Below are 13162 nucleotides of genomic sequence, written 5' to 3' on the forward strand. Positions count from 1 at the left end.
ACACAAAGGGCTAAAAAGACAGTAGATGGTTGACCACAGCAGAAGTTAGCCTAAACTGTTGTCCTTATTTGCAAGAAACCTGGTTTGTTGTTAAATGTTTTTTAAACATTTCAATTAGCATATATAAAATGAATTGCTACATGAAGCAAAACACCAGCAAGAGATATCCCACAAAGAAGCTAATTATTTTCCCAGGTCTGTAAAAAGTGCCGAATAAAAAAGGTATTTACCTGTGACATCTGATCTTAACCAATATGTCAGTGTTTTAGATAATTGGGAAATGTTTAGAATACTGCCTGTGGTGCTTTTCCTGATGGTCTGCAATTGATGTCTGTCAATCAAGTTGTTAAGACGCACGAGGAGGAAAATGACTTTAATTTTCCTAAAACATGTAAAATAACAAACAAGCCTATACATGCACACCAACTGAGCCATTCTCTCTAGTAAATATTTTGAGGTACCTATATTGTGAAGCCTAGTGCTGTGAAAATTGAAGAGGTTTTACGATCACAATTTATTTTTCATTTTCTTTTTTTCTTATTTTACAACATTTATTAAACTATAGGAAGACTATGAGACAAGGATTAAATTCAAAGGTAGAAATGTACTTTAATATGTAGGTGCAAAAGAGTGATTCCTTCTGAATTGTTACATAATTTCCTACCATTTCTTTTAAGAAAAACTTTAAAACTTTGAATTATGATCATAAGTCTAGTTAAAAAGAATAAACATTTTTCATCCCAATGAAAGAATTTATTTAGAGGGTTCTTAGTTTCTCTAAAAGTATAGCTAAACTTTTAGCTATACTTTTAATGCTTCCTAGCAGCACAATGCTGTAAGGGTTAGTTCAGGATAGTAATAATTAATTGTAAATTGAGAAACAGCTTTGATTCTTTCAAAACTAGAAAAACCTGATGTGCCACAGTCATTTAAAGGCTAACAAAAATAATACAATGCAGTCTCACATTCTCAATGAGGTTGTAGTACTCAAAACATTTCATTCTTTCCAAAATGGATGAAGTAAAAATGAAGTCACTCTTTTCATTATGAAAATCAGTCTTAATTGAGCACTTAAAAAATATTCTGTTTCTAGGGTTAAATAGCTTTTATTTATATTTTTTATCAGGTAATCTAGTAGTTCTTTTGAGTTATCTAGTTGTGCTTTTTCTTCACAAATCACTGCAATTACATGACTGTGGAAAAGAGAGGTTGATAGGAATGATAAAGCTCAAGATGGATTAGTCTAATGTTTCTTTATAATCTTAGGTTCTTATCTTAAAAATCCATTTTAAGATTTTTAAAAAATTTTAACTTTTGTTTGTGCTATTTTTTTAATTGGAAAAGAATATTTCAGTTGCTATTTAGTAAATTTTTTCTCTTGCCTCTGCCCTGCTTTTTTTTAGTATACATTTCTGATTTTTTCATGTGGAATAATGTCAGTAACATTATGTACCCTCCAGTAACAACAACAACAAAAGCTCACTAACATTTTTCTGTTTTAAAAATGTACAGATTGTATGAACTGTTCAATGTATCTTTTGTTTTTCCTTCCTTTGAAGGCATACGATGGATTTGCCAGCATAGGAATTTCCCGGTTATTGGAACCTTCGGATATGGTTTTATTAGCAATTCCTGACAAGCTGACTGTTATGACTTATCTCTATCAAATCAGGGCACATTTCAGTGGCCAAGAACTAAATGTCGTTCAGATAGAGGAAAACAGCAGTAAAAGTACATATAAAGTTGGAAACTATGAAACAGATACAAACAGTTCTGTTGATCAAGAAAAATTCTATGCCGAGCTTAGTGACTTGAAACAGGAGCCTGAACTGCAACAGCCTATCAGCGGAGCAGTAGACTTCTTATCACAGGACGACTCTGTATTTGTAAATGATAGTGGAGTTGGAGAGTCAGAAAGTGAGCATCAGACTCCCGATGACCACCTTAGCCCAAGCACAGCATCCCCTTACTGTCGCAGGACTAAAAGTGACACAGAACCCCAAAAGTCTCAACAGAGCTCTGGAAGGACTTCAGGATCTGATGACCCTGGAATATGTTCCTTTACAGATTCAACCCAAACACAGGTTTTGTTAGGCAAGAAGAGACTATTGAAGACTGAGACTTTAGAATTAAGTGACTTATATGTTAGTGATAAGAAGAAGGATATGTCTCCACCCTTTATTTGCGAGGAGACAGATGATCAAAAGCTTCAGACTCTAGACATCAGTAGTAACTCGGAGAAAGAAAAATTAGAGAATTCCAGACCCTTAGAATGCAGATCAGATCCAGAATCAGCTACCCAAAAACCAAGTTTATCTCCGACTTCTAAACTTGGATACTCATCCAGTAGAGATGCAGACCTTGTGAAGAAAAAACGTACTTCCCTGAGGCAGACAGAATCTGATCCAGATGCTGATAGAACCACTTTAAATTATGTAGATCATTCAGCAAAAACAGTCCAGGTAAGTGAATTAGAATGATGAGTACATGTATTTAGAAAATAGTTATTCTATATTTTTGTTTCTTTTTGAGTTCGTAGTGCACTGGAAGATGTTGTAAATTATTACAGGTGAAGTATAATTTCATTATAAGAAAACCTAGGGTCAGGAATGGTGGCATGGTCTCAGCTATTTAGTTTATGATATAATTTTTTAAACCTACAAATAAATCCCAATTTCAACATTGAAGGATAAAGAATATCAGCTTTTCAAATAAAAATATTATTACTTAACTTATGAAAGCAGAATATTTTACGATAAGAATAAATCAAAGTTATTTCAGTATTCCATGTAATAAGAACATCACTCTAAAAACGCATAACGCCAAATTAAATGTTTCCCATTTGAAGCATTTTCTTTAAATATTTTAGTTGGATTGTAATTGATGACTTCAGTCTCATCATTACTTGTGGTTAAAAAAAAATCTCAGTAGCATACAATGTTCCCCCCCAAAAGGAATGTAGCACAATTTTGACCCTCCCCTTACTCTTGATATTTGCTGTATTTACTTGAACCTCTTATTGTCAATTATAAGATATACCATTATTTTATGTATAATCAAAATAAAGAACAGCATTGTCAATAAATTGACACATGATTTTCTTATCACTTACTTTTATTTTATATCTATTAAAAGAGCTATTTTAGATGTGTTTAGGCATAGCTTTTTAAATCATATAACACTCTTATGTGTACATAAAAAACAGAATAAATTGATTAAGATGTTTCTAATGGCTGGGCATGGTGACTTATGCCTATAATCCCAGTACTTTGGGATGTCGAGGTGAGATTGCCTGAGCCCACGGGTTTGAGACCAGCCTGGGCAACTTGGCGAGACCTCATCTCTATAATAAATCAAAAGTCAGCCGGGCGTGGTAGTGCGCACCTGTAGTTCCAGCTACTTGGAAGGATGAAGCGGAAGGGTCGCCGGAGCCCAGCAGGTCGAGGCTGCGGTGGCCGGGAGCGGCCACTGCACTCCAGTCTGGGTGACAGAGTGAGACGCCAACTCAAAAAAAAAAAAAGAAGATATGAGAATTTAGCTGCCCTCTTATGTTAAAGAGATTTACAAAATATGTAAAATTATGCCATTCTTCTCAATTTTTGTTTGTTTTTAAAGTAGTTATTTTTTGTTAAAATATCTTAATATCTAGTGGTTTTATTATGGCTATTTCTAAAAGAAAAAATAAATATATAAATGTTTTCAGCTTTAATTTTCAAAATGACAAATACTCGTAGTCATAACACACTTAAGCAAAAGTTCTTTGGGGTCCTAATAATTTTTAAGCATATACAGGAATTCTGAGAACAAAAAGCTTGAGAATCTCTGAATTACAGCATTTCTCCACAACTGTCTCTGGGATTTTCTTCCAAATCAGTAATACTCATTGATAATAGCATATTTTTTACTTTAGCAGAAAGTCCCAACCGAAGATTTTTAGACAGTAACCTGGAGTTATGTTTCTTTCTCAAATAGTACTCAAGTGGTTGTTGACTGAGACATCAAGGGATTGCCATCATGCCACCAGAAATATCAAGGAATGTATAGGTAGACAACTATGTCTTGACCACCACCTGGATGACAGAGATTGTAAGATGCCATCGTTTATAAGTTCTCAGAGGTGTCAAAGAATTTACATTTTAGAATCAAAGGAATATAGTAGCTGTCAAAGCAAGTCTCTGTTCTCCTAATCAAAGATCTCAAGTCAAAGATCCTAAGTAACTAACCTTTTTGAAAGCTTTCAGGACAGCATAGTGTTCATATATAGCAGATAATTAGTAAACATCTAGTGACTGACAATTGCAGAATTTGGTGAACCTGAATTGTAATATCCAATGCAGGTTTTTCTTAGAAACCATATTTTTAAGGATAATGTGTTTTGTTAAAGCTAGACATTAGTGTTATAATTAAAAATTCTCTGGAGTGGGAATCAGTAAATCTGGATTCTTATTTTGTCACTGTTATTAATTAGCAGTATGACATGTTAACTAGCTATTTAAACTCTCTCAGTCTTATTTTCTGCATATGTTAAATGAAATTTAACACTTTAAGAGCCCTCTTTGCTCTAAAACTCTTACTGTTCTGTGATTCTATTCAGATGATTAAAGTATTAGACTGAATAACAGAAGTGACAGCTACGTATAGCTGCATATATGTTTGCTCATTGGCCATTGGTTTACTAGTCAGAATTTTCCTTGGGGTAAATTTAAAGGTTTTTTTTTTTTTGACACTGAACTGGCAAAAAGCATTATCTGACAAAAACTGTAGTATGGATTCTGACATTTAGTAGGCTTTTAAAAATTAATAGCTAAATTTTGGACAGTTGAAAATCTGTTTCTCTTTTGTATATTATATTTCAGTCTCAGATTTTACATTTTAGCTTTTCTGAAATGAAGATATTACTTATAGTAGGTAGTAAATCTGAGTTTAATTGGCAGTATTTATTCTTTTTTAGTAGTTCATAAAATAATGGTGAATCTTATAATTAATAGCCCTAGATTAGATGGAATTCGATAACTTAATATGGCTTTACAGACTTAACAAAGTCATAATGTTGTCCATTTGAGTGTCTAGTGCATGTGATGACAGATTGATTACATATGTCTCTCTTAAAGTGTACAACCCATGAGGTAAGTGGTTGAATCCTATTTATATATGAAAAATCTGGGGTTTGCAGGGTTACTTTATGTTATATCATAAATGTTAAAGTTTGAATTCAAAACCAACCTTGCCTTACTTCAAGGTTTATGCTTATAAACTTTTTGCTCACATCTCTTTGTTGTTGACCTTAAGGGCACTAAAATATAATCATAGCCCAGGTGTAAAGTAGTCAGCTTTGATAAAGGGCAATTTAGCAATGTGCATCAAGTTTCTAAAAAAATATTTATCTCATTAGAAATTTTTCTAAGGAGACAGAATTGTGTATACAAATTTACCTATAAGAATGTTCATAAAAGCATTATTTACGATAGTAAAAAACTGTATACAACCTAAATGTTCAATAAAAATATGACAAATTAAAGTATGATGCATCTGTACAATAGAATGTTAGTCAATTAAAAGTAAGTTTATCAGAAAAATATTTTATACCGTGAGAAAATACTCAAAACACAATAGTAAGTGAAAAAAAAGCATGATTCTATAATGATTATCTTTGAGTGCCAGGACTAATAATTGTTTTTATTTATCTTCTTTTTACTTGTATGTATTTTCTTTTTTTTTTTTTTGAGTCGTAGTCTCACTCTGTCGCCCAGACTGTAGTGCAATGGCCACTCCCGGCCACCGCAGCCTCGACCTGCTGGGCTCCGGCAATCCTTCCACCTCAGCCTTCCAAGTAGCAGGAACTACAGGCATGCGCTACCACATCTGGCTAATTTTTTGATTTATTGTAGAGATGAGGTCTCACCAAGTTGCCCAGGCGGGTCTTTAACCCGCGGGCTCAGGCAATCCACTCACCTCAGCCTCCCAAAGGCGTGGGATTACAGGCTGAGCCACCGAACCTGGCTTGTATGTATTTTCTAAAATCTCTATAAATAATTGCATTTCTAACCAGAGGGGGAAAAATTGTTTATGTGCTCTTAAGACCAAAGCACAGGTTTCACTCTGTAGCTGGTCCCATCCCTAAGACTACAGAATCATGGAATTTAGAGCAAATGAGAACTTAAAGATGATTTACTTTAAGTCCCTTCATTTCAAAGATTAGAAAATTGAGAGTTTAAAAAAATAGTAGTTAACAGATTTCCAGTGCTTACTATGTGCCAGTAGTCAGTCCATTACTCTATTTTTTAATCTTTACACTATCCTTATGAGTTGGTCTGTTTTTATCCTCCATTTCATAAGTGAGGAAACTGAGGCTTAGAGAGATTAAGTAACTTGCCCATAATGAAGTGACGGAACTGGTATTTGAACTCAGGTTCTTAAACGTCATGTAGTGAAATGCAGTATAGTTTTCAAGTGACCTTCTCAATGTTACGTTGCTTATTAATAGTGGAAAAGGGATTAACAGCCTGATGTCTTGACTAAAAATTCAGTGTTTGTTTAATTAATTTTGTCTGTTTTTGAGACAGTGTTGATATTGTAACCAGTCAAAATGCAGTGACCAATTCTATTATGTCCGTGAAGTTAGAATCTGTCATTATCACTTATACATCTTCTATCATTATCACTTATATATCTTATTAGTATCTATTTAGAATTTTTGTGTCATCCTCGTAAAATCTTGGATGACAAAAATATTCTGGAATTAGGTAGTGGTGATAGTTCACAACCTTGTGAATATACTAAAAGCCACTGAGAAAAATATTTTCTTACTTGAGATTACAGAAAAATGTTTTTAAAGAGTTACAGTAAGATGTAAAGGTCACAAAGAAACCCAAAAATACTGTACTAATCTTTTAAAGAAAAGATAGTTTCACATGATACAAAATAAAGTAGTAGGTTTACTATTTATTTTCTTTTCATAAGTTATACTTGCGATTGAACCATAAGTAATGAAAGGGAAGTAAAATTAATTAAATAGTAATAGTAATAGCCGTCTAAAGCCAGAAGTTGGTTACTCTAGAAGGAAAAAAAAGGAATTTGGATGATAAAGAGTATGGATATTTGTGCTTTGGGTTAATACACTTCAGAACTGATTTCTACTGATAGCCAGTATCTGTTGTTCTCCAAAATCATATTGTAAAATTACAGATTAATCCAGGAGAATACTTTTCCAATCTGATGTTGTTAATTGTTTTTAATGTAAGAACAGTGAGTGATGGAGAAAACCAATTTAATATGTTTTTTAACAAGATATGATAGCTTTGAATCTTTTATAAACACCAAGAATTTAAAGAACTATTGCCACAGATATTTAGTGTCCATCAGTATACAAATTTGGAAGACACATTATTAATAGCTCCATAAGACTATAAAAATAAAACTGTACACTTAAAAAATATCTGTCAAATTATATACTATTGAGCAAATATGGAAAATAATATATATGTTGATCTTATACCTTGTGAAAATATGTTCTGATAAGATTGTAATTACATTTAATCCAGTTTTAGACAGTAAAGATATATTTCCTCTTTGTCCAGATTTATGTATTCATTCCGCATTTTCTAGTCAGTAGTGATATGCTCTGTAGGTAACCTCATGAAACTACAATTTTACTCCTGACCTCTATTATTTCAACTTATTGTCTAATCTTTAATTAGTTTACAAATGTAGATTATATGTTCTCTTTTTTTGACTTCTAATTTTGTATCTTTGCTTTTAAGCATCGAATGTTATCTAGACAAGAAAAACTTAAAGAAAGAGCAAGACTTCTGCTTGAGCAAGCAAGAAGAGATGCTGCTGTAAAGGCAGGAAATAAGCAGAATACCAACGCAGCCACACCACCCTGCAACAGGCAGCTAAGTGATGTGAGGAACACTGGTTGAAAAAAACCTATAAGTTATTCACTGTAAACATGGGGGTGAGGGGAGTAATTTGCTTGTATTTTCGCTAAATTATTTTTCCACTTTCACTCTGTACATTATACTTTGTACATTGTGGATACTTAAAACACTTATTGAACTGATAAATGCATGCTTGAAGGAGTTACCTCCACAGTAGTGTTTCACATATACATCAATTATCTGTTTTGTGTTTTTTTTAGTTTACATTTTATAACTGTACCTATACTCTGTTTAAGATTGTATTTTGTCAATGGAAGTTAAGTTTTTTGGAAATTTTAGATATAGTAAAGTTGTCTGTTATTTATTGAATATCTACCAGGAAGAATAATTTTTATTTTACTGAACTCCATGAAGATAGTCCAACTACTTTCCAGATAAAAAGACCAGTAGTTTACCTTACCTATATAAGGTCACAGAGTCAGTAAATGGCGAAGCCTGGATTTGAACGTGAGCCTTATCAGATCTCAGAGCCATTGTTCTTTCCTATCATATACTGCTATCTTTGTATTAAACCGCATTTTATATGTTTTTATGTAGTGTTTCACAGATTATAATGAATATGTAATAATAGAAGCCCTTAAATTTAGGGAGACATGAACTGCTTCATGAATTTGAAAACTATGACAATCCTGCTCTACCACCAAACTCATATGTATGTATGTATGTATGTATGTATATATGTACATACATATATATATAATGTATATATATATACATATATACAGAGAGAGAGATTTATATATTCATTCTTACATTGACAGATACACACACACAAATATAAAACTGTATACTTTTTTAAGACTTTGCAGATGCAGATACCAGTTTTTAATGACCTCTAACCTTGAGTATTATTTTTATAACTTCAAATATTTATATAACAATGGGATGTAAAATTACCTTTGTCAGCCACAACAATTTATTTTTAATGGAAAGGTATGGAATAGAATGGAATAGAAAATGTCCAAATTCATCAAGCAAGAGTAAACATAGTTTTCTATGTGAAACTTTTGTGCCAGTTAAACGGCTTTTGTGCTTACTGGATCTTGAAATAAAGTATATTTTTAATTGTGGGTCCTGATCAAAAAAGTTTGAGAAACACTAATCTCGAGGACCATTCTTTCTAAGGAAGAACCTGTAACCTTTATGTCAACTTTCGCAATGCCTAGCTGCCTCTTACGTCATCAATAATTTATTGATTCATTCATTTGCCACACATTGGTGTCTGAACTGAGTCTATGCATAGTGACAGAAAATTTAAGTGTCTTCCCTCATGAAGTTTATATTTTGATGGGAAGAGGCAGATGATAGATAAATGAACAAGGTAATTACAGAATGTGAAAATTGCAGTATTAATAGAGGATAATTTGAGTAGGTAGTGGCTTGAATGATCTGAGGAGGAAATACTTGAACTAAAATCTGGTGGTTGAGAAGAATCCAGTCAAGTGAACAGCACAGAAATAGTATTCTATTTAAAAAGAAAGTTATTTTGCTGATGCTATATTTGTGCTGTGTTTCTTTCCATAATTCTTTTGAGCTTTAAAAATTGTAGAAAATTTGTACCTTTATGCTTTTAAAAATACAACATATTTTTAAAATATAGTAATTAAATTTTAAGATATACTATGGATTGATTTTTAAATTTGGCATACCTGATATTTAAATGATCTGTTTGTCAAGTGGGTTTTTTAAAAAATCATTTTAGGGCTGGGCTCGGTGGCTCAGCCTGTAATCCCAGCACTTTGGGAGGCCAAGGCAAGTGGATTGCCTGAGCCTGTAGGTTTGAAGCCAGCCCAGGCAACTTGGTGAGACCTTTTCTCTACAGTAAGTCAAAAATTAGCCAGGCATAGTAGCATGTGTCTGTAGTTCTGGCTACTAGGAAGGCTGAGACCGAAGGATCACCGGAGCCCAGAGGTCGAGGCTATGGTGGCCATGAGCATGCCACTACACTTCAACCTGGGCGACAGAGTGAGACTCCAACTCAAAAAAAAAAAATCATTTTAACTATGTGTGAATTTTACGTATATTAATACTTATCTAATGTTATTGAGCACTTGGTATATGTTAAGCAGGATTCTAAGTGCTTTCATATAGATTTTCTCATTTAATCATCATAACAATTATGAAATAAGTATTATCATCCTAGTTAAGAAAACTGATACACAAATAAATTCATGAATTGTCCACGGTCATGCAACTAATAAATAACAGAGGCAGGAATTGAATCTAGACAGTCTAATTTCAGAGATTATATTCTTAAAAAGCATTGTTCTATATTTCCTTCTTATTTATTTTTCTGGCATCTTTGTGAAGTAGGACTAGATTTTATTGTAGAAATTAGGAAAATAAGTTGGGAAAAGGTGTTTGAATTTACCTAGGGTTACAGACAATGTCAAACTAGACTTGAATTCAGGTATCTTAACTCTTAAGACTGTTTATTCTTTAATTAATTAATTTATTAGTTCAATCTGTTTTCAGTCATTTCTTTTGTACAACGTAAAAGTAGCTGAAGTATATTAGTGTGAATTCAACTTTAGAAATTAATTACCAAGATATGTTTTATTCCATGTCTGTGATATCTTACTGTATCTTTAAAGGATATAATTGAATTTTAAGAACTATAATGCTTTTATTTACTAAAAAAAAAGTTATTAAGTTGGATACACTTCTATATTGCTAGCATCATGTAACTTGCCACATTATTTTGGAGAGCAGTTAGACTTCATCAAGAAATGTTCATTCCTGTTACTCAATAATTCTACTAACAAATCTATATGCAGATTTTTATCACAATGTTGTTTATAGGAGCAAAAATTTCAAATGACCTAAATGCTCAAACACACTTAGAATAATTAAATAAATTATAATAAATACATATACTTGTTATGTAGTCATTAAAAAGTATTAGTAATGTTTTAAAAGACTATTTCAAGGACATGGGTAAATGCTTACAATGTCATTTTGTACAAAATGAAAGATATGAAATAGTATGTGCCATATGAACTCCACTTTGAAATAAAATAGACTGTTTTCATATATGCATTGAAAAGGACAGAAAGGACAAAATTACCAAAATGTTAACAGTATTGGCCAGACATGGTGGCTCAAGCCTGTAATCCCAGCGCTTTTGGAGGCCAAGGTGAGGGGATTGCCTGAGCCCACAGGCTGAAGAACAGCTTGGGCAACTTGACGAGATCTCATCTCTACAATAAATAAAAAAATTAGCTGGGCATGGCAGCACATGCCTGTAGTTCCAGCTACTTGGAAGGCTGATGCAGAAGGATCACCTGAGTCCAGCAGGTCATTGCTGAGGTGGCTGTGAGTGAGCCACTGCACTCCAGCCTGGACAACAAAGTGAGACTCTGACTCAAAAAAAATAAAATAAAATAAAATAAAATAAATAAATATATATATATATATATATATATATATATCATATATATATATATGAACAGTATTTGTCCCCAAGAGATAGGACAAATGGCTTATGGGATTTTTTCTCCTTAATTATTTCTATGCTAAAAATATTACATGTTAAGATAAGCATTTTAAACTAGGGAAAATTTTGGTATCCAAAAAAGATATATTTAGCAAATTGTTTTCTTAGCATACCCAAACAAACTTGACTAAAGCAATTTTATTTAAACTTGAGTTATATTCAGTATCTCTAAGATGCATGTGTAAGTTTTAGGGAGAAAAACATAGAACTCTTTTACAGTTGATGATGATCCTAGTTTGTAACTAGGTATGGAATAAATGGCAGAATCAATATAGCAGTCTTGTTCACATTGAGAAGACATGAAATTCTTGATGGCCAGTGTTTGAAATTGATAAATAATAATCATGGTATCTCACAAAATATCTGATTGTTTCTTTGACTACTACTGCTATGACTCTATGACTTGAGTTGGTTATCTTGTATTCATGTTAGTAGTAGTTGTGCTGCTCCCTCTCCACCACCCCTGGAAAAAGCAACTCTATGCCACATAGTTTTGTTACATACTTACCAGAAGATGTACCTGATTGCTTATGAAACTATGCTTTGAATAGTCCCAAGTATATTTCCCCACCCTTCCCTTTTCAGGTTCTCTATTGCTGCATTAAAAAACTACTACAAAACTTATTGACATAAAATAATCATTTTATTATGTTCACAGATTTTTTTGAAAATAAAATAATCATTCAGATACGACATGGTGGTAGTAGCTTGTTTCTGCTCCACAATGTCTGGGGCTGAGTTTCAGCTAGGACTTGTGCGGGACTGCTATGTCAGTTGGGACACCTACATGTGACTTCTCCACGGTCTCTATTCTGCTATGTCAGGTGGGACACCTACATGTCGTCTCCCTACTGGGCTTCCTCACAGCATGGTGGTTAGTTTGCAGGGGCAAGTGTCCCAAGATAATAAGGCAGAACTCTGTTGCATTCTTATGATCTAGCATTTGTATAAAATAAAATCACATCGTTATTTTCAGAAAGGAAAATTAGTGGCCAATTTCAATCATGAACATAGATGCAAAAATCCTAAAGAAAATGTTAGCAAACTTAACCCAGTAGTACATAAAAAGGCCAACATACCAAGGTCAATTTAGATTTATTCCTGGAAAACAAGATTGTTTAATATTTCAAAAATCAAGTAATTTAATTGAATACATTAAAAAGATGAAGAAAAATCAGGCAATAATTTTAGTAGATACAGAAAAAATTTTGAAAAATATCAATATCATTTCATGGCTCAAAGGGAGAAATTGCAATTCTTAGCAAACAAGGGATAGGAAGGAATTTTATTGATATATTTATTTACTGATAAGATGTATCTATAAAAAGCTGCTAGCAAACATACTTAATTATGAAACATTGAAAGTTTTTCATTTGTGACAAATTAAAAGACAGGAAAGTTCACTATCATTCCTACGAACATCACAATGGAGACCCTAGTAAGAAAATAAAAAGAAACAAAAGGCATAAGGTATGAAAAAGGGGAGTAAAATTAACCATCATTCACCAGAAATATGATTTGTTCAAACAAAATTCCCCCAAAAACTTACAAATAAGTTATTAAACTAAAAGGAAGGTTAGTAAGTTTACTGAACACAAGATTAATGTTTAAAAATAAATTATGAGCCAGGTTCGGTGGCTCAGCCTGTAATCCCGTGCCTTTGGGAGACTGAGGTGAGTGGATTGCCTGAGCCCGTGGGTTCGAGACCCGCCTGGGCAGCAAGACC

The 13162-nt window shown here is 33.0% G+C and overlaps 1 protein-coding gene across 6 annotated transcripts in view; it reads left to right on the forward strand.

Annotated features, from left to right (window-relative positions):
* EHBP1 (EH domain binding protein 1) overlaps positions 1-13162 on the forward strand; it is a 373913-nt gene that overhangs the window by 274751 nt on the left and 86000 nt on the right. For all 6 annotated transcript variants that reach the window (XM_021705885.1, XM_021705883.1, XM_008071978.1 and 3 more), the window contains 2 exons: positions 1560-2462; positions 7761-7904. In XM_021705885.1, the coding sequence (XP_021561560.1) occupies positions 1560-2462; positions 7761-7904 (1047 nt within the window). The remainder of the gene's footprint in view (positions 1-1559; positions 2463-7760; positions 7905-13162) is intronic.

This window comes from Carlito syrichta, unplaced genomic scaffold, assembly GCF_000164805.1.
Source record: "Carlito syrichta isolate Samal-C Ts95f unplaced genomic scaffold, Tarsius_syrichta-2.0.1 Scaffold314798, whole genome shotgun sequence".
Taxonomy (NCBI): Eukaryota; Metazoa; Chordata; class Mammalia; order Primates; family Tarsiidae; genus Carlito; species Carlito syrichta.